A 23,356-nucleotide genomic window follows, 5' to 3' on the forward strand; every position below is an offset into this window, starting at 1 on the left:
TTGGTTTTTGGGGAGGAGGTGGGGCTGAAACTGATTACTTGACATTTCTATTCCTTTCATTGGACATATTATGCGATATTCGTATATGTCTGTATTAATATGACTGTTAAAAAAAAGTTTGAAGCCATATTGTTGTCACTTTCAATTTATTCACACATTCCAAAACACAAACATGGACTTCATATAGGGCTCAGAACTGTTCCAAGCTTCTTCAGTCTCTTAAGTGTGTGAACAAATGTGATGCAACTCCACATGACAAATAAACCTCATAAACTAAAACTAAAAATAAAATAAAAAAAAAAAACATCACAATGCAAAACAACAGCTTGTAAACCAAACCGTACAAAAAAATACAGCAGGAAAAAAAAAAATTCTCAGATTTGTAACATGAACCCAGTTTGTGTTATTTAATACAAATTAAGATAAAGTAACAGCTTCAAAGGCCTCGTGGTTTATTTCGCAAAGGATCTTGATCTGGAAGCAGCAATCGTCAAGTTATCGGTCCCCATTCCTTTTGACTCTTCATGCCTTGTAACGAGAGCTTGTACCTTGGGAGAAAAAGAAAGACTCATTAATACAGAGAGTCCTTTACAAATAACGTATTGTTTGATTTCATGGTGAGGGTAAAAAATACATTCGACCAGCGCTCCCCAACCTTGTTTTTTTTTTTTTTTTTTTGCCCAAAAACGTCAATACTATTCCTAAGAAAAATAAGACAACTCCACTGACAGACAATTTGAAGAAAGTGTCCCGTACCAGTCTTTGACACCTTTAACAAGATCCAGCTGGCCAAGATTGATCAGCACCTGTGGACAGAAAACATGTGAAACACTTCCTTTATGCACCATTCTAACATTATCGACTCAAACCAAACAACTTTTGTGTCTCTGCTGCATGCGCCACATGCACGGATCAGGGCGCTAACTGAGGCCTCCACGAGTGAAAATGCTTTTGTCTTTCCGGAGACTCGCTTCCCCCCCACACACTTGCCTAGTCGCAAGCCTCCTAGCCCCAGCTCGGGTTGTCATGGCAATGAAAGAGGAACTCTCTCATTGGTTCCACATGAGAACACCCCCTGAAAACGGGCCAATTCCAGCTTCAAAACCTCCATTTTGGATTGACAATTATGAAAGGCTGCGTCCAAGGTCCGGACAGTCCGCCTACCATTCCAATGTCCTTCCTTTCGCGCATGTGGAACATCTTGTTGTTTTTCACCGCCACATCCAGCGTGCGCGTTAGGGCCTCCGCCAGGGACACGTCAAACTCAAACCTGACGTTGGTTCGGAAGACACACAAGGTCAGAAGCCACAATGGAGAAAGTGCAACCGGGCCGTATTACGCAAAGCGTGAGCACGTACTTCTCCTCAAAGACGGGATTGACGGTCCTCTTCTTGATGTGGGTTCGCTTGCGGTGTCTCCAGGTCTGGTCGGGAAGCAAATACAGCCGCACGTACGAGTCCGTTCCGTTTTCACTGCAGGGGAAGATGTCCCTGCGGACCGCATGTGAGATGGTCGTAGAGCACGTGAGCGGGCGCGGCAAGCGCCCCTCACGCATTCGCTCGTCTCGTTCCTTTCACTGACTCGTTTACGTGTTGGATTCATCAGAAGACAAAAGCCAAAAAGTGCGTTGTGCAATACCTGCAGCTGTTGACCGTAATGACCAGTTTGTTCCTCAGGGTGGCGTAGCGCACAGACAGGCAAATCTCCCCCAAGGAGCCTTGATGTTTACGAAGGACCCTGCGGAACATCACAAACTGTCAAGATGGACGGGAGGGGAGCAAAGAAAAAAAAAAAAAACTGGACATACGTGTGGTTATTAGTTTGGGAATTTTGTTGTTGAAAATGGAGAATGCATAATAAGAAATAAAACAGTGTGGTGAATATCTTAGTGCTTCAAAAATATTTGAAGGTTGGGAAAGGACATGTTTTGGAGAAAACGTGGGATGGTTTTTTTAGGTCTGTTATGGGTCAATGTGACCCCTTTTTGTTTCATTGGTATGGGTCAATGTGACCCCTGTTGAGTGTCTCTGCTTAGTCTGTGCCAACGTGACCCACTGTTAGTTTGGTTTCATTGGCACCGGCCAAAGTACCGTGCTCTTAGCATGTTTCTTTGGTATGGGTCAATGTGACCCATTTTGCATCGGTTTATTGGTACAGCTCAATGTGACCCACTGTCAGTTTCTTTCTTTGGTGTCCCAGAAATGTCCAAGGGTCAATGTGACCCGTTTTTATCTTGCTGCTTTGGCATGAGTCATTTTGACCCGCTGTTATCTTATTTCCTTGGTATGGGTCAGTGTGACCCATGTTTTTGTTAGGGGTCAATGTGACCTGCTGTTGGTCTGTTTTCGTGGCCAGAGTGCCCCACTGTTAGTACCTTTAGAATGGGTCGATATGACCCGCTGTTAGTCTGTTCTTGTGGCTCAGTGTAACCCACTGTTTGCTTTTTAGGCATGGGTCAATATGACCCGCAGTAAGTTTGCCACTTATTGGGTCACTGCGAGCCTCTGTTACGGTAGTTTCTTTGGTTTGGTTTAGTTTGGTTTGGCTCGATCGAAGTGAGCCTCTCTTACTTTATTTCCGGAAATGTTCACGAGTCAGTGTGACCCGCCGTTTGTTTCTGTCTTTGGTATGGGTCAATGTGACCCGCCCTTAGTTTGATTCTTTGCTGTGTTCATAGGTCAAGGTGAGCCGCCGTTAGTCCGTTTTGGTGGTCAGGTTGACCCGCCGTCAGTTTGTTTCAGCGGTGCGGCCGAAATGTCCGCCGCAGCGCAAACTCACTCGGGGTAGGAGGCCCCATCTACCAGATCGAAGCGCGACGCCGCCAGAGCGTTCTCCGACAAGAGGCTGTGCGAGTCGTAGCGCCGCATGCTCCCGCCGGCCGGCGACGGCCTCAAGGCCTCCGAAGCCAGATAGGAACCCCGCCGGTGGGTGGCGTAGTCCTCCGAGAGGGCGGGCCGGGGAGCCGCCGACGAGGCCTGACTGGCGGCGCTCGAGTTGGAAGCAAGCGCAGACAAGGGGGACGCGCTGGCGTTGCTCGGCGCCATTTGTTGGTTGACGATGACGGCTTTGGGCGCTGGCTGCTCCACAGTAAGAACCTGGCGGGCGAAGGAAAGAAAGGACTTGTCAAGGTCAACACACATTTGGTTGTCAATCAATTCAAGAAAGTGGACTTTTTCCACAGGGTCTCGGGAGCAACGCGGCCAACACGTGAGAAATTTAACAGGTCAATCTTTTTGTCCGCAAACATTTCCCCAAAAGTTGCTGTCAAGGCTAGGTTGTGAATTTTGATGCTTGCTGACTGGTTCCAAACGAAGCTTTCAAGCGGGGCTTCAAACTGGGCTCTGGATTTAAAACTAGGCTTTTGAGCTAGGATTAGGGTTCCAGATTTGTTTATTTGGGTAGACTAGAAATGTTCAAGAACCACAGTCAGTTTCTTCAGTACAGGTCAATGTGACCCACTGTCGCTTTGTTTCTTTGGTACAGATCAAGGTAGTTCATTCCTTTGGTAGACCAGGAAGGATGAAGGTCAATCTGAGTCTGTGTTCATTCATTTAATTTAATGTGGGTCATGTGAACCGGACTTTATTTGTTTAGTACAGGTCAATGTGACCCAATATTAGCGTAGTTTGTTTCTTGAGCACAAGCCAATGCGGCCCGCTGATAATCTGCTTCTCTGGTACGGGCCGATTTGACCCACTGCTAGTTTGTTTCTTTGGTGTGTCAGAAATGCTCACGGGTCAACGTGACCCGCTGTTAGTTTGTTTCTGCAGTACGAAGTGGCCGCTTTGTGCCGTCTGCCCACCCTTAGCGTGGCCTTAAGTTTGATCTGGCTGTTGGCTCCCGACTGCTCCAGCAGGAAGCGCTGGTCCAGCATCATGTTGGAGATGTTGACGAAGCGGCTCAGGGGCAGGCGGAGAATGCCCAGTTGCGTCTTCTTCTCGTTCTCTTTGACCTGCCGACGCAAGCAAATCACAAACGCACATGCTCCTCCGCCTCGGGTTGGAGCGGCTTCAGAACGTGTACTTTAGACGCCGCGGGGCCAACCTGAACAATGAGCTGCTGCGTTTTGACGTCATGCACAAAGAAAGTGAAGCCCTCCTCCCATACGGGGTCTTTTGTGGAAAACGCAATCTGAGGACACATTTAAAGAGAGACTCAGAGGCATATCGTTCAACGTTTGTCATAATAACACAAAGTTTGATTTGAACTTTTTGAGCTTAAATTTGAAGTGAAGTTTGAATGCCTAAGCTAAATTAAAACCATCCCTTCATTACCTGAAATCGGGGGCGCTAGGCAGGGTAGACCACCGCGTAAAATATATCGGAAAGGAAATCAAAATATTCGATGCCATACCTTGCTTTTTTGAACATCGTCATTGATGGACATTTGCACAAAGGAGCTCGGGCCTGCGGACTTCCTTGTGAGCTGAAAAAGAAGCCCATCCATCAACAAGCATGCACAAAAAAATAATCAACTTCATTAAATAATACGGCCTATAAAAATGCTACTTTTCAAAGTGTTTTTACAACCAATTTGTCAATCAAATGGCTGTGCATATTATTACACACTGGCTTTGGAGGCACACGATGATGGTCATCTTGTCTTCTTATTAGGTCAATTAGGTAAGAGAATTTCTCTTCACTGCAATAACAGGACCACTGTCTGGGGGGGGGGGAAAGAAACCTTAAACCCAATGGATTTTGAGTCTTCCAAAAATTCATTACAATGGCCATTACACATGACGCCAAAATAAGTGTGGAAGAAAATGTCATTGACTATTGATTACCCTCCCTCCATTCATGATCATTCGGATCACAGTGTAACCTTGGTCAGATTTGACCCCATATGTCGGGTGCAAGTCAAAATGTCCAATTATGTGTTATGTGTTTTTTTAACTGTACTTTCGGTGAATGTCCAGCAGGCGGCAGTGGCAACAAAGAGGCCACTGAGGCGCTGATATTCACCAGGGTTGAGGCAAATGACACTTGTGTCTTTTGTCCCCGGGGGATGGCAGGGTTACCAATCCGAACTCAAAAGCAACCCTTGTCTGAATAACCTTTTAAGAAAGATAATCCCCCAAACAAATAAGCACATAACATGAGCGTTTATCAACACATTTTTTTGCAAAAGTCAAAAGACCGAGGAGGAAGTGGAAGCGCGTGTAAACACGTTAGGCGCGCAGTTGAAGGACAGGAAATACCGGCTACTGCCACGCACCAGCAGGCACACCAAACGATATCAGATGCTCAACACTTACCCGACCTTCTCTCCCGTGCTTCTTTTTCTGGTGCTGCTCGATCTCACTCAGGTCTCTCTGCAAACACGCATTGACACCGTTGCGCGCCAAGTAGGAAATAAACAATCGCTTGGGGACCATTGAGATGAATTCTATATGAGGTCGCCATGCACTCTTCTCCTGAGGGTCACTTACCGGAAGGTTGGAAGCGCTATCCAGATACACGGCGAGCATGGCGCAAGCGTAGCCCTCGGAAGACTGCGAGAGCAAAACGGATTCGTTTCGACACATTGCCACCCGGCGGTTCGTGCCATTCAACATCAAGCAATATGAAAAGTATCATTAACATTACCACATCACAATTTGGCCCATTTAAATCACGGTGAGCTTCTGCACCCATGACTGGCTGCTAAACTAGGGGAAGATCTGCCATTTTCAAGCTACTCCCCAGAAAAGCTATCCAACAAAAAAAAAATGAAAATTGACTGTAGATTTTCTGCCAGAATCAATGAGAAATGAACAGCAAAATCCTCATTTTGGCAGGTCTGCGGTGAACGTCGATAGCGCCCAAGCGACTGAGCGGCGCGGCTTCAAAACGGCCGCACACGCATTTTCTTCTCCTTTTTGATGCCCGTCATCACAAGCGACAATGTGGCCGCTTCGTACCTCCTTCAGCAGAGTGACGTCACTTTGGAGTGAAAGCCAATGAAGCTTCAGATGAACTTCCCCACTCGCAACGCCCTCCAGAGGAAACCACTGTCACACACCATTCACAAATACATCACCAAGTTGGGGGGAGGGGGGGGGGGGCGTGAATTAGATCAAAAGACCACTCGTCTTCATTGAAATGACAAAAGCAGGAGAGAGCGCAGCCTCACCTGCTCCATTTCTTTCTCCTTCTTGACTTCTCCCAGGTCCAGGTGGTACCTGAAAGGACAACACACAACGATGAGCTCACGACGCAACGCATTTGCATCCGATTCTTCTTACCTTCCGAGGAAGTCGTCTTTGTCTGTGTCTTCATCAAAAATCTCCACCTCCAGCTCTTGTCCCGGCGCCTCGTGGACAACAAACTGCGCGCGCACACGCACACACATTCTGTATGCTACAGAAATCAAGTCACTCGCTGCCATTGGCGAGTATACTCGTCAATGACGTTTTTCAACGCTGCCCCACAGTGACTTTTTCATGCTTGGAAAGGACTTGAGCGCCGCGCAAGCGCCATCACGCTGCGCCGTTTGAGATCGGCCCCGTTTGGAAACGCTCTCCTACCTCATAGACCTCGACCCATCTGGGGTGCAGATTCTCTTTGATGGTCTTGCTCTTGACGTCGCGGTCGCCCACGCGGAGTTTGGCGTACGGGTCCGACTTGCCCTTCACCATGCCCAGCATGTATGTGTCCTTGGCCACCAGGTCTCTGGCCTCCACGAGGTGGACCCTCACCACTCCCTAAAGAGCAAAGGGGCTTTCAAAAGCGCAGCGCGCCCCGCGGTCCAAGCGGACGAGGCCGCCGGCGACGTACGCGAGGCAGCGGGAACCTCATCTGGTCCACTTTGACTTGGTCGATCAGCGGAAAGCACATGCGGTTGGGCAGCACCATGAGCGAGGCGATGATGTCCATGATGGTCCCCTCGGACAAGGAGCTAAAGGTTGGAGGGACGAGGAGACGGGCCAGCGATTAGGACGAAAGGGACCGGCGCGCAAGAGGCGGAGAGGAGAAGGCACCTGAAGGCGGGGCTGTCTAAAATGTTGGTCATGCCCGTCCAGTTGATTTCCAGGGTCTGAAAGATTACCAGGTCACGGCCATTAGCGCTTGGCCTTCAAATTTAATTGCACATTTTCTTAAACAATAAAAATAAGAAGTTGAACTAATCACTAAGTAGAGAGACCAGAAACACCTCGGCCTAATATATCCATTATTTACAGTAACGACAAATGGAACACATTACTTTCCGAAGTTAAAGAGGAAGTCGACCCAAACTTCTTTTTTCTTCAAGAAAATGTTCTATGCAGCTCCACTAGCGGAAACATGGCATTCCCATTAATACTGCGTTTGTGCACTATGAATGAAGCAGCAAAATCCACCTGTTTTTAGCCATCTCTGCGGGGGGGGCCATTTTGTCACTTTCTGTCGACTGAAAATGACATCAGAGTTGCTCAGGCAACGACCGATCACAGCGCACCTATTTGCTGAAGCTGAGCCGTGATTGGTCGTTACCTGAGCCCTGAGACGACATTGTGTTTTATTGTGAAAGGTCTAACGGGAAGTGCTTAGGTGGCTATGTGGTAGCTTGTGAGAAATGAAGAGACGCAAATAAAAATGTCCGAGTTGCTCGAAACTTGAATCCCTGCGACAATAATATGGAATGATAATTTAGTCTCCATCGTGTTATGTTTGGACGATCCAACCGCACATCAGTTCTACGCGTGATTTTCTGCTAGCTTTATATGCTACTCACCTGGCAAAAGCGGTACAATTTTCACCGACTAAAGCGTGTTGCATCGAGGGCATCACGAAAAATGCCCGGAATTATCCATAGGACACACGAGAATGGTTTACAGCTTGAAGTCAAGCATTCTGGGACTTGACGGTTTGCATGCCCGTCTGGGAGAGTGACGTCACGTTTGGATCACATGAGCAAGAACAATGTTGGAAGCCGAGCGAGTTTGCCTCATCGAGATGAAAAACGCAGTCAACCATTCCGAGTTTGTGCCGGCTCAAGAAAATACAAAAGTTGCACATTCTGTGCTGTTGACCAAGAGTTACCTAGCTTCGAAAAGTCCACCGGTGGACTCACCGACTCACCGGGCGGCGAATGAAAAAGAAGGTGACTCCTCCCACTAGTGGCACTTGTCCAATGAGAGGCTCCAGGATCACCCTGATCATCCCCCGCAGCTGAAGGATTCAAAGACACTCAGGTTATTATCTCGCATTTTGCCGTAGAAACAAAATTCAAGCAGAAAGTCGACGCGCCACAATCATATCAGAGCTGAGGGAGGATTACATAATTGGCTGTTGAGTGGTTGTTTTATTTTATTGGTGTGTCAGCGTCCACATGTAGGTAAGCCCTTTTTCCAAATGAGACAACAACAATTTGACGAGGACGCCGCGTTGACAAGCAACTCCAGTGGGCGGCGACGCGCCACTCGACTTTCAAGCAATGAAGGCGTGGCCAATCACATTGGCCGCACCCACGCACGGCGGCGCTCACTTTAAGTCCCTTGACGCCGGCCGTGATGGCCGACTTGAGCTCGGCGTCGATGTCCACGTCGCCTTCGTAACTGCGAAGCACAAGCGCAAAGTCAGGAAGATGGCCGAGCGCCAGGGGAGAAATGTGCCACACCAACTTGATGGTCATGTCCAGGACCACCTCGCGGTGATCCACCTCATGCGTGTACGCTTTGATTCCAACGATGCGCAGAGGCTGCAAGTCGGGAACAGGAACAAATTCAGCCCGTGAATCACGTGCACGCTTGCGCTGCGCTCTCAATTCCTTGGACAAACTATGCCTGCCCGCCCGCCTGCCTCCTAAACAGGCTTGTAATCGTTTTGGAATTTTCATCGTACTTACTTTTGACTTTATATTCGTTTTTTTCCTCAATAAGGCTTCATTTGAGATTAGTTTGACTTATTTTTATTTTGTATTAGAGAGAGAGAGAGAGAAAATAATTGTCGACTTTCCTTCTTTTCTACGGCCGGACAGTAATAGTGAAATAAATGCATTTAAAATGAACCTTAAAAGCTCGTGTATGGAAAAAATGGACACGACTCAAACGAGAGACGTTTTCGCTAGAATTATAGTTAGTTTGTAAAAATTTGATGTACCGCTAGTTTCACTTACAGTAGTAATTTTTTTGTTTTTTTTAAAAGCACTCTTGTTTTTTTTCTTATTTTATTTTATTAACGAACAATTTTTTTCTCAATTTTAATTTGAGATCTTTCGTTAACTATAACAACCTTGCTCCTAACAATAGGTGGCGACATTGCTCCTTTTATGCCCTCGTGCTGCGGCTCTTTTTCAAACAAGGGAGACGTCAAGCATTTCAACGAGAGGCGATATTAGTCCTTTTCCTAAGAAGCAGAATCAGCCGATGTCATGCACACACGCATTCAACTACCATAGTGCAGATACTACGCTACACAATGTGAGGATGGCAAAGCCAAGTGGAGAAAAATAACACCTGCACCTCACATGCATATTCTGCAGAAAGCTTTCAAATGATACAGGAAAACCAAAATAAATAAATAAACACTTGACAGTTTTCATCTGTGTCGGGGGTGCTGTGAAACGAAAGCCGCTTGCTGTTGTTTTCTTGTCAAGGTTGTGCCTGCTGAGGCCAAGGAAGAACTCACAACGTGTCCAAAGTGGATCTTGGTGAAGGTGAAAGTCTTGAGCTCGGAGCTGGACTGCCTGACGGCCGTCTGGATGTTTTCCCGCAGGAGCTTCTCCATGAACATCCCAAAGAAAGGCCAGGCCTGCTCCATCACCTTCCATGCCGGACCGGATCAGGAAACGCGTGCAAAAAAAAGACAAAAAAAAGCAGAAAGACCACAAGCAGTGCTTCAAACAATTCCCAAGTGGCACAAGGCCACACTTTGCACCGCTTCTCACGCGAGGAAGTGGGCTTTCCCTGCCGTACCTTGTTGACCCACCCCACTTTCTCCACGTCGGTGAATTGGACCTTAGGGGGAACAAAAACACACGCACAAAAACAAAACGGTTAATGTCCAAAGTCTTTTGCGTGAATCACTGAACTTGATTGAGGCAATCATGGGGTCACACGGTGCAAACGGATTTCATTTGGAATCCACCGTTCACGTTTGAAAATGGATGGAAAATATTACACCCCAAAAAATTGGACTGGATACAAATACAATAGTTGGGACTCCAGACGGTCGGCCCACCCATCCAGTGGGGCCAATTTACATGTTGCCATGTTGAGTTTTTCTGCCCAAGACTTGATGGCTAGGCTGAGTGAATATCTGCCCTTTTCAAGCAAATTACAAAGTCAAACAGAGGTTCAATAAGTTGCCGACGTTTTTTTTTTTTTTTTTGTCAATAAGCCTGTTAAGGGCTGCAACGAATCACTACCTCAATCGATTAATCTGTTTGTTTTTGATTAAGTAATGAATCACTTTTTTTTTTTAAATGTCAATCCCTTTATTCAAAATGAGGACACTATTTCAAATTTGCAGTGCAGAAAGTGCACAAGCTTAAAGTGATTGTGGTTCAAACATCTGTCAGGAAAAAAAGGGGGAAATGCTGCTCGTTGTTTTTCAAAGTAGAAGCAAATCTCTTATTTTGGTTCAACACAAAAATAATCTGCTTTCGTGGAGGGATGAAGAAATGGAAGAATATTAACAACTGAGAGGCTGAAATCAGACGATTTGGAGCATTTTGCGTTCAACACGACGACTCGATTAGCACACTTGTTGTCGATTCATTTGTTAAGTGATTAGCATGAAAGCAGTGAATGCTATCATACGCTTCCAGTGGACTCCACGGCACCTGCCAGACTTTCAGCCAACATCTTTTGCTGACTTTCCAACAGACATGCGAGCACATTCAAGCAGCGTCTACCGGTGAGTGGGTGCGGTGCAACTGCGCCGCACATGTTTGCAAGTTCAACCCAAGTCAGGTATGCCATGCAAATATATTGCTCAGCTGAAAACGACTGCACACTCTAGGTAGAATTTTTTTTTTTTTTTGTACTGAAGCGATTCCTAACTAGTGTGCTTACAAGTCTATGCATCTATCTAGAAATATGTCTTGCAAATGTCTTAAACTGATCTGTGTCCACTTTAGGAGACTTTTTTGTTTGATGACGCAGAGCACTGAATAATATTATATAGCTTCAGTGCCGAAACGGCCGCCCGTGTCCCTTTTGGCAGTTTAAAGGCTGGGGGAAGCAGCTTGCCCTTTTTTGTGTGTGTGTGTGTGTGTGTGTGTGTGTGTGTGTGTGTGTGTGTGTGTGTGTGTGTGTGTGTGTGTGTGTGTGTGTGTGTGTGGTGGTGGGGGGGGGGGGGATGCAGCTTTGGACGTACCCACGATGCCATCTGCAGGGAGTTCTTCAACTCCGTGCTCACCACTTCCGTCTCGTTGTCCACAAAGTCGATGGCGCTCCCGATGCGCGAGTCCTTCCACTGGCGGTTCTTCTTCCACCAGGTGAGCATGAGCATGCACAGCAGCAGCCAGCTGACGCTCAGGCCCAGATAGCCCGTCAGGTAGACCGGGTAGAAGAGCACCACGCCGCGGAGGAAGTACACGAAGAATTCGGTCAGGATGCGGTTGACGGAGGACGGGCTCAGCTTCTCCGAACCATCGCCGCCGAGTTCGAGTTCCTCGACCGGGCCGGGTGGGAGGTTCGGAAAAGCCATCGGGTGCTGGTCCGAAAGCCCGCCGGGTTCCAAGGTTCTGGGAGACGTCAAAGCTCCGCTGTCGGGCGTCACAATCGAAGAGGACGCCATTGGCGCAGCGGGGATGTGGCCCGAGACGCTTCCGCACTTGGGGAGACGCAAGGGGTGGGCGGAGACACACCTGAGCACTTTTGGGTGGGGCTGGACCACAAAAACAGAGTCTGGACAGGCCTTGAACTCAACGCACTTCTCCTCATTGGTTGAATTCACGTTACGTGAGTAATTGACGTCATCTTGCTTGTTTCTGTTCCCACAAGCGTTATACATGTATGTATGTATATATGTATATATGTATATATGTGTGTGTGTGTGTGTGTGTGTCTTTTTCTTTACCAGCGTTATTATAAAGACCGCTAAAATTCCTGCTGAAATGATTGGCTGCCGCGTCCGCCTCGCTGCACCATGATTGGCTGTTGCATCGAGTAGGACATGTCCTACTGCAACCGGAAGAGCGAGAGAAGAGCAGCACCTGTGTTGCCAGTGTGGCGGCGTTGGGAAGTCCACGAGAACCCATCCATCCATCCATTATCCTCACAAGGGTCGCGGGGCGTGCTGGAGCCTATCCCAGCTGTCTTCGGGCAGTAGGCGGGGGACACCCTGAATTGGTTGCCAGCCAATCGCAGGGCACATAAAGACAAACATCCGCACTCACAATCACACTTAGGGTCAATTTAGAGAGTCCAATCAACTTACCACGCATGTTTTTAGAATGTGGGAGGAAACCGGAGTACCCGGAGGAAACCCACGCAGGCACGGGGAGAACATGCAAACTCCACACAGGGAGGCCGGAGCCGGGATCGAACCCACGACCTCTGAACTGTGAGGCGGCCGTGCCAACCAGTCGGCCACCGTGCCGCCTCCCCGAGAACCGAATCTACTTTTTGTAAACATGTGATGCATATTTGGAAAGTATTTGTAAAACTTTGAATTAATTTGAATGTATGTGAAAACCCTGCTTGTCATTGTACACTAGTATACTGTGAAATGTCATGGTGCCAATATGTTCATTTCATGTATGGTATACTGTACATTGGTTTTGTTTTTGTTTTGAATCTGCGTGGACGTTCCGTGGTGCAGCCAGCCGATCATATCGCAGCAGGGCGCGTCCTGCCAAGAAGTCCAATGAGATTCTTCGAAGGACATTATGTCGGGGACATTTTATTCATTTCTTTTTGCTAAGAAAAGCACACGCCGTGAGATTTCTTGAAAACGATTGCTCCAAATAAAAGCGTGTCACTCCCTGTTCAATATCAGGCATGGGACCTTAAGACTTTTTCATGCACCGTGTAATGAGAGAGAAGTTTGTTTTTTCTCACGCCCTCCAGCTGCACACACTTAAAACACTTGCAGAGTTTTTGAGCATTTTGATGCAAAAGGCAATTTGGACACAGAATATGTCCTCCAATTGTAAAACAAACTCGAGAAGATGAGTAAAACCACTTTTTTTATTGTAAATATTTTATTTTTAAAAACCAACCACAAAAACTATCATTACAAAAAAAGGTATCATAACGTACAAAAAGCATCCTTCTAAAAAAATACATTGAGATGACTGATTTTGAGTTGGCACAAAATGGCACCGAGAGGGTATACTTCACATACCCAAAAATAAAAAAGGCCTTGGCTTCACATTGATATGATTGCGAGGTTTAAAACCAGTCATTCAGCAACATGGACACAATTATCCCTTTTTCCCCAAACAAATGAATGTGTGCTCTGTGTACCGATATTATAAAAAGGAAGAATCCAAAAAGAAAATTGTACCAAAAGAAATTGTCAAAATATGCCCCATCCCACAGATTCAATCAGGCATCGGGGGAGCTAAGACAGCAGTGATTTATATATACATATAAAAAAATGCGCCTTTTTTGACAAGACCATAGATAAAAATAAAGGAAGTGTTCCGTATTTTTCAAGCATTACCCAGGTTTGTTTTTGTCTTTGGACGGAGGCACCTCGCGAGCGTTTGCAAAGGCGGTGCAACATTGCCAAGAAAAAAGAAACAACAACAGTATAAAAACACACTTGAGAGCCTTGGTATGACGCAACCATTGGTCCAGTACCTTTCTTCTTGAGCGAGGTGCCTCATCCATTAAGCTTTCCTTACCATTCACACGATTCCTGGTTTTTCGCACCCTCACCCCCACCCCTAAAAAAAAAGTGGAATTCCAGTTCTAAAGCTGAGATGCATTTGACTGAACATCCCACCAGTTCCAACTCTCAAATTGTGACTAGCTCTAAGTCTCGTATTACAAAGATAGATAGATATGTAAAAAAATATGACCAAAAAAAGTAAGTAGTAGCTGCCCTGAGGGAGACGTTCGTGTTAACGGTTCATCGCAAAAAGCACTTTGTATCTTGGTTTTTGTCTCAAGTAATGTCAGGTTGAGACCACTGTTCTCCTCCTTTTTGGACCTTGGACCGGCCGCAACACTGATATTGCTCGGGGCTCACTTCATACGCCTCAAGCCGGAGAAAATCACCGCATCTCATTCGCACACACACACGCATTGTAATTCAGGTTGGTTTCCCCATCTGTCCAATCAGCGATCCGGATGTCAGCTCCAGTTCCCAGTGTCAGCTGGGCTGGTGTTGACCACTGCCTACGCACGCATACCTGCGAGGAGAGAGAGTGCAGCGCGTTTTAGGGGATGCTCTTCAGGTATGTGCACGCACGCTTTTGGGGGTAGGTGCTCAAGGCAAAAAAAAAAAAAACGGCATCTGTCAACATTTTTCATAAAATGAAGAAAAAAAAAAGTTTGTATTTAACTAGTCTATTTATTTCTGCTAACACGGTCACTCATAAAACAATTACCAAGAGAGGTGAAGTGCAGCAAATGTGTGCCACACATCAGTGAGGGGCAGAACTCTCACAAGGACTTCAATAAATGCCTGTCAAATATCAAAACACTTTGGAGGGGAATTAATGACAAAAGTTTTTTTGTTTTTTTTTTAATTGAGGAAAGGAAAACGGTTGCAGCAAAACGAGCACTTTTTTCATCCAGGGCTAAAGGGCTGGTGCTTGAGCACCACGTGGGCTCAATCTCAAGCTCGATCGTATTGAGCACTGTAAACGGCTCTTTCACAAAAAAAAAAAATGTTTGTGCAATGTCGCAATAAACCAGACACGATCCTTGATCATTTTGTACGTCATACGGGAATTCATAGCAAATTTGGAAACCCTATTTATTAGGGCTGGGACGATACACTTTTGGCCCGATCCGATTCCGGATCTTGATACTTGGCTTGCGATCCGATTCGTTATAGACCAAACCGGCAACTGAATTTTTGTTCCTGCACTTTGACGGCCGTTCTTTTGGGTATAAAGCTTAAAAAAAAAAAAAAGCTAATCGTCGAGATGGGGGGATAAAACGGCTTAATCGGCTGCTATAATAATTGTTGTTGGCAGCCCTAATCGCCGCTTTTGGCAGGCACTTCCTTCCTTTTGGGTTTGTTTTGTTTTTTTCCTACGCGCGGCCGGAGTGGCGGGAACGCACCTTTGTCAGACGCGGCGGTCTGCTTCTCCTGGGCAAAGTTGAGCCTGTTCTGCTCGGCCGCCGTCCCGTTGGACTCGGGGCTGCTGCTGCGCGAGGGGCTGAGCTCCTCGTTGTGGTAGGCCATGTCCAGATGCTGCTGGGCCAGCTTGAGGTGCCTGCGCAGCCTCTCCAGCTCGCGCGCCGAGGCCTCGTCGCCAAAGGACTCGCGGCCCGAGTCGGCCAGCTGGTCGCGGAAGGCGCCGGGCTTGCCCGACGGGTCCTTCTTGAGCGCGGCGTGGTAGCCCGGGGGCGCCGAGGGCTGCCGGGAGATGGAGGACCTCTGGCTGGCCAGCGCCAAGTGGCGAGGGGCGGGGGGCCGGGGGCGCGGCCCGCAGAAGCAGTCGCGGATGCCGCTGATGCCCAGGTGGAGGATTTCCAGGACGGTGAAGAGCAGGCACAAGGCGCTGACGGCGTACATGATGAGCAGGAAGATGGTTTTCTCGGTGGGGCGCGACACGTAGCAGTCCACCGTGTGCGGGCAGGGCGAGCGGGTGCAGACGTAGGAGGGCGCCACCTCCAGGCCGTAGAGCACGTACTGCCCCAGGAGGAAGGAGACCTCGAAGAGGGCGCGCGACAGCAGCTGGAAGACGTAGACCTTCATCAGGCCGTCGCGCTTGATGCGCCGGCGCCCGTCGTGCTTCTTGCTGGGCTTCTCCTCCGCTTCCTTGTCCTTCTCGGGCTCGATCTCCTCCAGGATCATGGGGTCCTCCTCGCCGTTGTCCTCGGCCTCCTCGTAGTCGCGGTTGGCGCCGCGGCTGACGATGGGCATGCGCTTGCGGGCGCGCGGCCGGTAGTCGGCGTCCTCCATGCGGGCGATCTTGTGCATGGCGAAGCCCAGGTACATGATGGTGGGCGCGGTGATCATGATCACCTGGAAGACCCAGAAGCGGATGTGCGAGAGCGGCGCAAAGGCGTCGTAGCACACGTTCTCGCAGCCGGGCTGCTGCGTGTTGCACACAAACTTGCTCTGCTCGTCGTAGTAGATGGACTCGCCGCCCACCGCCGTCAGCACGATGCGGAAGACGATCAGCAGCGTCAGCCAGATCTTGCCCACGAACGTGGAGTGATTGGAGATCTCGTCCAGGAGACGCGTGAGGAAACTCCAGCTCATCTTGCCCGTCCCGCCCCGGCCAACTTCTCGGATCTGAAAACAAACGAAACAGAGAGGCGGCGTCGGGCTGTGCCATTCATCCAAATTCGTTTTGGCACATTTCGCGTGATAAAATTGCCAGGATCGTTCAAAGCGATTCATGTGCGCTTTGATTCATTTTCTAAAAACTAACTTTGCTTGGTCCCCAAAGGAACTTACTGACTTGATATTTTCAACACTTTCTCTTGTTTCGCACCCAAAAATTAATGACCGCTTGAGTAACCCTGATTGCGATTATTGCCAAAAACGATCGCGTTTTTTCGAGCAGCCCTAGCTCAGCGCTGAGTTTTTCCTCTGCCCAAAAAAATGCTTTCCACTTTTTCCACAAGGCCAAATTAGGGAAATATAACCACAATAAAAAGAGTTTTAGATAAAAGCAGTGGTTCACTGACACCCGAGGCCCCGCAGAATAGATATTTGAGATGAACGATGTTGTATTGGCAGCATTACCAGCCAAAAAGCACCGAGAGAGAGCGAGAGCGCCAGCCAGCCAGCTCATCAGCCACATGGCCAGTGTTTTCAATCACAGCCACCAGGGGGCGCCATTGGACACGCCAAAAAGTAGTGGATTCCCGAAAGGCTGCTTCCATCCATTCTACCCAGTCTGCGGCTTGAAGAGCATTTCCGCGTGCACGTAACATTCACACCCATTACGTGTTCGGATTTGCCGTACATGTCTCGTGCGGATTGTTTCCAATCTTGCGCCGGCCATGGCATTCGACGCGCTTGGAATTCCACACAGTATTGCCTGGGGCTGACCGACCGCAGGAAGCAGATCGTTCAAATCATCAACGGACGAAGCAGCAAAGAGCAAAGAGGCCACCTTTAGCCAACTGTGACCAAGCTCCAAACTGGCCCTGAGGAATTGGCGTCGTCGGCGCAAAGCACGCGATGACCTCCGGTGCCACCGAGCCGGACTTTTTTTTTTTTTTTTTAACATGCTGAACTCTCTTCCACATGACGCAGATTCGGCAGAGCGGTTGTGTTGACACTGATGTTGATCGAGTTGATTTTTAATGACGTTGAGCTGGTCCAAGAGCAAAGCCATTCTGCCGAGGCATCCTGCTCAGAAAGGACAAGTTGGCATGAAAGGGGCTTCCAGAAAATTGGCCCTCAAGTTTGCAGCCAGGTGCAATAAAAGTTTCTCTGTCTTAATACGGTCAGAAGTGCTTGCAACAGTAGCTCATACTTGGCTCACATTCGTTCATCCCTTAACGTGGAAGTCAATCCAAATAGAATATGTTCAATGCGGGCCCACGAGTTGAAACGCGGCATTCCGGTGAATATTGCCTTTGTGGAATAAGAGTTAATCCACCTGTTTTTAGCCATCCCAGGGGGGGCGGCCATTTTGTCACTTCTGCCGACTGAACATGACATCACAACTGCTCAGGTAACGGCCAATCGCGGCTCACCTGTTTTCTGAAGATGAGCCACGATTGGTTGCTACCTGAGCAACTGTGATGTCATTTTCAGTGGCCAGCAAGTCACAAAATGAGATGGCTGAAAACGGCTGGATTCGAATGCTTCACTCATATTCCACAAACACAATATCAATCAGAATGCCTCGTTTTAACTCGTGGGCCTGCATAGAACATGTTATTGGAAAACAATGTTTGGGTTGACTTCCCCTTTAAGAAGGAATATGTTGGACTAGTCACTGCCCTACTCGACACGGGCGTCTTCAAATTGCGAGAGCGTCATTTCTGCAAGCGGTCCGACTCTCCGATACGCAAAGGGTTGGCTGAGGGAAATCATCGAAGGTTGAATCAAGAAACCGGACTCCTGTTTGGTTGTCTCCCTGAGCCCGTCTGGAGGGCGTGTCCCCAAAAGGAGCTGTTGTTGATGTTGTTGTTGTTGTGCGGCTGATGAAGGAGCATGGCAAAAACGCTCGCTTAGGTGGCCACCTTTCCCGTTGAGCGAGAAGAAGTTTGGGGCGGCAGTGCAAGTTTCTGCGCATTGTTATGCTAATCACATGAAAGGACTAACGCAATCCTCCGCGCCTTTCTACACTTTGACGAGTGGTCTTTTTCACACCTCTTTCAAAGCAGCCGTCTCGCCGATCCAGAATTTGGACGTTGTTGAATGTGCCCTCATTAAAGTTGCTCTGCATGCGTATGTTGCGCCGCGCGATTGCGTCGAGGCTGTTTGGGCTCTCCGACGCAGAGGTCGCCCTCCTGCACTCCCCGCTACGCCCGACTGCGTAAACGACATTGCCCGGCTAACGTGCACCCCGACCCGAGTTGACCAGCTACTCAAATGAAAAAAAGATGTAAACAAGAAATAAATGAACGTAGCCTCATTTCCTGAGATGCGACCGGATGTACTGAACAAGGATGAAATCGTCGCCAAGCTCACAATGTGGCGTCCAACCGGTTGTCAGGAAATAAAGACTCATCAACTTCTTGATGTGATCATTCATATTAGGGCTGCACGATATTGCAAAATGGATGTTGGACATTGCGATATCGACACTATTGCGACATTTACCATGTACCTCAAGAAATGACATTTTTATGATGCAATGAAAGAAGTACATTTGCTTTCATGCGGCAAAATAAGCAAGGTCAATGTCTTCGTGGCTAATTGATTGTGATTCCCCATGAAAATGTTCAACTATTGGATGGCGATGCGCAATTACGTTTGCATCCGACTTCAGACAAAAGCAGGCAGTAGCATTTCATCAGAAAATGATTGCGTGCCTTTGCCGTATGCATATTGCATAGGCCATTGTCGCAGAATCGATACTTTTTTTTGCGACATCGTGCAGCCTTATTAATGACGTGTTTAACGATTCAGACCGTTTCAATTATTCTAAATGCAAAATCAACTCTGAGAAGGAAATCAAATAGTGAGACATTGAAAAAAAAATAGAATAAAACATGACCACGAAACTGGTGAAGGTTTAGGACAGCCGCGAACTCCTACACAGCTGACACAAAATGCAGAATGGTAACACTTTTTGAATACCACCACGAACGTAACAACAATTGTACCTGGCGTGTGCCAAACAATCACACGGAGCCTTTTGAGAAACTTTGCGCAACATCGAAGCTTCTCAAACAACTAGCGCATCATGAATTCAAAACACGGCCGATACAAAGCGTCTGCATCGGCCCGATAAGGGCCTTATTTCAAGGAATCGGGTACTCGTGAAGGGTCCGAGAAAGTCTTCCTTGCTACTAGTTCGTGTGACCCTGCGACACATTGCTGAGTCATCATGTGCGTCACAAAGACAGAAAGGTCTTTGTTCACTATGATTTGTCATTGCGTTCATTTTATGGAAGTATCATAAGCACGAGTGCTATCAGCACTTGAGATCTCAAAGTACTTAAACGTCAAGGCTCATAAAGAAAGCATCGATGTCAAAATAAAAAAAATATTTAAAAAGACAGAAAACAAGCAGGTTTGGGCATCGACAATCGAGTGCAACCGGTTGTCCTGGAATCGTTCAATTTTTCATTGTCAGAGCTCATTTCGATGCCTTCTCGGCCGCGCAGAAGAAGCTGGCCAACACCAATGCCTGACCAAGCCATCGGAAACGTGTGTGAGCGGCGCGCAGCCCCTCTCGGCGGAATGCAACTGTTCAATGCCCCGCGGCGCGCCGGACACCAACGAAGAACAACAAGCAGGAAGTACAGTATGTGCTTGAGGCTGGCCAGTTGCGATAATGGTGGAAATAAAGCGTGGCTGAACTTTGTTAAAAGATCAGTCTTCTGCTTAGAGCAACACATTTCATGAAATATCAAAGGAGATTGCACTTCAAATATGATCAAATAGGTGCGCACGCCCGCCTTCAACATTCCTGTGCCGCCTCCAACTTGGCCTCCGATGCTCTGAGTAAAGTTCACTAACGGCAACATTTTCATGGTATTAAAAACCAGAAGTTCATACCGTTTCAGCTCCCTCGAAAATAACTGCTTAGCTCTCTCCTCCTTTCTTCATTTTTAAGAATCGGAATTGAGAATCGTTAGGAACCGCGGCGCGTGGCATCGAAGAGCCGGAGTTGGAACCGCTAACAGGGATTGCTGCTGCCCGAACCGATTGTACTTGTTCGGCATCGACGTGAAATGCCGACCATATATGGAGAAAGCCACTCAACGGCTCCGGCGCCACTGCATCATCTTGCGCCTGAAGAACAAGCGTCAGTACTGGCCCGCTCCCCAGCTACGAATGTGACATTTTCACATCGCTCGCGTGACAACGGATTTCCCGATAAATCAAGGCTCGGAAGGAACAAGTTTCCGCTGTGCTACATGAGCTGGCGCGGACAAGTGCTAAACAAGCATTTGCTGATTCGGAAATCTTCACGTTTGTGAGCTTTGAGCGACATCCAAGCTGGCAAAGACAAAAGGACAAACATACGCACGCCAGCAAACAGCATTTGGATTGCGCGAGCTTTCCAACCAGGTTTTGACGTGACTGCGTACTTTGACTGGCCAGCTTTTGGTTGGAGAAGAGACCGAATCTTAGCTCAGTACTCCTCTGCAAAGTCGGCAGATGTAAAACGACAAGCTAAAATGGCGGGGAAGCCAAAGATGAAGTCTTGCATGGGTTTCAAAGCAACCCCGCGACACAGATGTTGTGCTACTTGAGCGCTAACGTGCGACAAAGATCCAAGCTGATATACGACCACATAGCCATGCTTTCTTCCTACGCAGTAACGTGACTTGCTGCAGTCTCTGTTGCCGTCCATTAAAGAACCTCTTTTGGGGTTGCTATTCATGGGACGAATTTATATGTACACCAGGTCAACTTTTGACACCAAGCGCCACCTCAAAAAAGACTTAACTCGCCCAGTACCAAGCTGGGTCCAAGGACGCACACAGACCGTTCAGGGTTGCTGAACTTGTCTCGGACCTAACCACCTTAGAGAAGAAGGAGTTCAACAGGGTTCAATGTTAGGACCGCTTCTCTTTCTTTTATATGTAAATAAAATCTGTTACGAATCAAAATCACTCAGGTTATCATATGTATGCTGATGATACAGTTTTGTAGTCCCGTTCCCTTTCCGGAGGCTGCGGTTTCAAATTTGCTTCAATGTTATATCTGCTCCAAGTTCGTGATGATTCAAAATATGCTCCGCTACCGTTTTGGTGTGCTTGCATTTTGTACATTTAATCAGGCACTTGTCTCCACTCTGGTTGAACGGTAGTCTGCAGAGACAGCCTTCCAGTTTGTGGGGGGGGGTTTTTTGTAACTGTAGTCTGTTCTTTTTTGTTTACTTTGAGATATACACTATGTTCTAATGTAGTTGATGTGAGAAAGCGAATTGTGCTGTCCCTTGTTGGCCAGATCACCCTGGACAAAGAGATCTCAGTCTCAATAGATTTTATTTTCCGGTTAAATAAAGGATTTGATAGGTTGAGTGATAGTGACCAACGTCATTGTTAAAATTAAATCCAACTGAACTAAAACAAAACCACTAGAGGGAGCCACGTGTGGTACCATACCTTGAGAAGCACTGCCCGTAGGCAGAAATGATTTGACAATTTAGCATCAATCAAATGTTATTCACCCACCTGTCTGTGATAACTGATTTCAATTGGAGCACATTTGAAACATATTTATGAAAAATTAATGGATAAACTGATCAATTATTAAAATGATCATTAGCGACAGTTCTGGTTTTTATGAGGTAAAATACTGTGGAAATTGATGTTTCTTGACCGAAACATTGTTGAGGATTGTTTTTGGGAGGCTGGAACGATTACTGGCATTTGCGTCTATTTAAAGGGGGAAAGTGGATTTGAAATGCAACTATTGTGAGTTACAATCTGGCTCACGTGGTGGAACTTGTAAATCAAGGTGTTATTGCTATGTCCGCATCTTTTCTAGTAAAAAAAAACCTGACATTGTTCTTGCACGTCCACCGTCCAAAGGAGAAAAAATAGCCTTTGATGTGTGTTTATTAAAGATTGTGACATATTTGATGATGACTTGAGTCAATATGACGAAGGGCACAGTCACAGTCCTGACTAAGCCGCCTCGAAGCAAACGGGGGGGGGGGGGGGGGGGGGGTGGTTGCTGTGGCTTCCACATCTGGGATGTTAGTTAGGAATTCCTCCACAGGCTGAGAGGCTCAGCGGGGGCCTGCATTTTGGAAGCCAAACAAATGCTCCAAAATTGGCCACTTTATGTTCCTTACTGCGGGATGAAACCAAAACAGTCTTGGACGCGTCTTAGCAAACGCAATGTAGAGCTGTGATGTTCCCTGTCCACGAGAAGCCCCCACTGTTCCTCGTGGTCCGTGTGGATGCTCCACGTGTCTGACCCCACTCGAGAAATCTACAGATTGACTTTCATGACGAAAATGTTCGAAAACAAACTGAGATCATAACGATTAGCTGCATGGGGAGGACAAGCATGTCCCCCCTTTGCACCTTTACATCACATTTTACGCCATAAACTCCGAACGTCCAATTCAAACTTTTGATTTAATCAACTTTAAGTGGAATGGCTTTCATATTAGAACAATACACGGTGTATTCGTGTTTCAAAGCCGCACAGAATGCGTTTAAAGCTTCAGTTTGGGTGGGTTGCCAGACATTGCGCGTAGCCTCGCACACGTAATCAAAGGCTAGCGGGGGGAAAAAAGATTATTTTTAGTGCTCGCTAAAAAGTCGCTTTTGAAACAAATCGCTTCCAACCTGGCTGAAAAGTTTGCGTTGAATTTGCTGCTACCAACGCGGAGATTAAGCTTTTGTTCGCCAAGTATTCAAACAATTACCTTGGGATTGCGATGCTGCTGCTGCTGCTGCTGCCGCTGCCGCTGCTTCGCTGCTCGGACTTTTTTTCCTTCTTCTTTTTTTCTTTTTTTTTTTTGCACAAAAACGTCGCGCACAGAAGTCCCCGCTCAAGCCATTCGATGTGTTCTCCGGTCGGGGTGGACGAGCGGCTCGTATCCTTCGTGAGGTTTTGTGTGCGTTGGACGCGGCGGGCTTGAGACAAAGAGTGGAGCCCCTCCTTTTCTCCCCCTCCTCCCCCTCCTCCTCCTCCTCCTGCCGCCGCCGCTGCTG

At 47.5% G+C, this 23,356-nt stretch overlaps 2 protein-coding genes across 2 annotated transcripts; both read right to left on the reverse strand.

Moving 5' to 3' along the window:
• Window positions 1-129: 129 nt before the first annotated feature.
• esyt3 (extended synaptotagmin-like protein 3) lies at window positions 130-11,768 on the reverse strand. The gene is made up of 23 exons (XM_086051310.1): window positions 11,283-11,768; window positions 9,878-9,919; window positions 9,591-9,725; window positions 8,585-8,661; window positions 8,449-8,518; window positions 8,043-8,132; window positions 6,962-7,017; window positions 6,759-6,879; window positions 6,509-6,685; window positions 6,227-6,309; window positions 6,115-6,163; window positions 5,903-5,992; window positions 5,432-5,494; window positions 5,258-5,314; window positions 4,354-4,425; window positions 4,045-4,131; window positions 3,803-3,952; window positions 2,779-3,095; window positions 1,639-1,737; window positions 1,359-1,490; window positions 1,165-1,270; window positions 757-806; window positions 130-548 (listed from the first exon to the last, which is right to left on the reverse strand). Exons 1-23 carry the CDS (start codon window positions 11,703-11,705, stop codon window positions 491-493), a joined length of 2,604 nt encoding a protein of 867 aa, XP_085907436.1. The 5' UTR covers window positions 11,706-11,768; the 3' UTR covers window positions 130-490.
• A 1,332-nt stretch (window positions 11,769-13,100) lies between these two features.
• gjc4b (gap junction protein gamma 4b) lies at window positions 13,101-23,308 on the reverse strand. Its single transcript, XM_086051311.1, has 3 exons — window positions 23,068-23,308; window positions 15,152-16,334; window positions 13,101-14,271 (listed from the first exon to the last, which is right to left on the reverse strand). The coding sequence occupies exons 2-3, from the start codon at window positions 16,299-16,301 to the stop codon at window positions 14,258-14,260; spliced, it is 1,164 nt and encodes a 387-aa protein (XP_085907437.1). The 5' UTR covers window positions 16,302-16,334; window positions 23,068-23,308; the 3' UTR covers window positions 13,101-14,257.
• Between the last annotated feature and the right edge of the window lie 48 nt (window positions 23,309-23,356).

Source organism: Filicampus tigris, chromosome 14, assembly GCF_054856515.1.
Source record: "Filicampus tigris isolate MCC_2025a chromosome 14, RoL_Ftig_1.0, whole genome shotgun sequence".
NCBI lineage: Eukaryota > Metazoa > Chordata > Actinopteri > Syngnathiformes > Syngnathidae > Filicampus > Filicampus tigris.

Coding starts and splice junctions, on each gene's coding strand:
- esyt3 (XM_086051310.1), bottom strand. CDS start 11,705: ATGGCGTCCTCTTCGATTGTGACGCCCGACAGCGGAGCTTTGACGTCT. Junction 8,133..8,448: donor CCGGCGTCAAGGGACTTAAA/GTGAGCGCCGCC, acceptor TGAATCCTTCAG/CTGCGGGGGATGATCAGGGT. Junction 3,096..3,802: donor AACTTAAGGCCACGCTAAGG/GTGGGCAGACGG, acceptor TTCGCCCGCCAG/GTTCTTACTGTGGAGCAGCC.
- gjc4b (XM_086051311.1), bottom strand. CDS start 16,301: ATGAGCTGGAGTTTCCTCACGCGTCTCCTGGACGAGATCTCCAATCAC.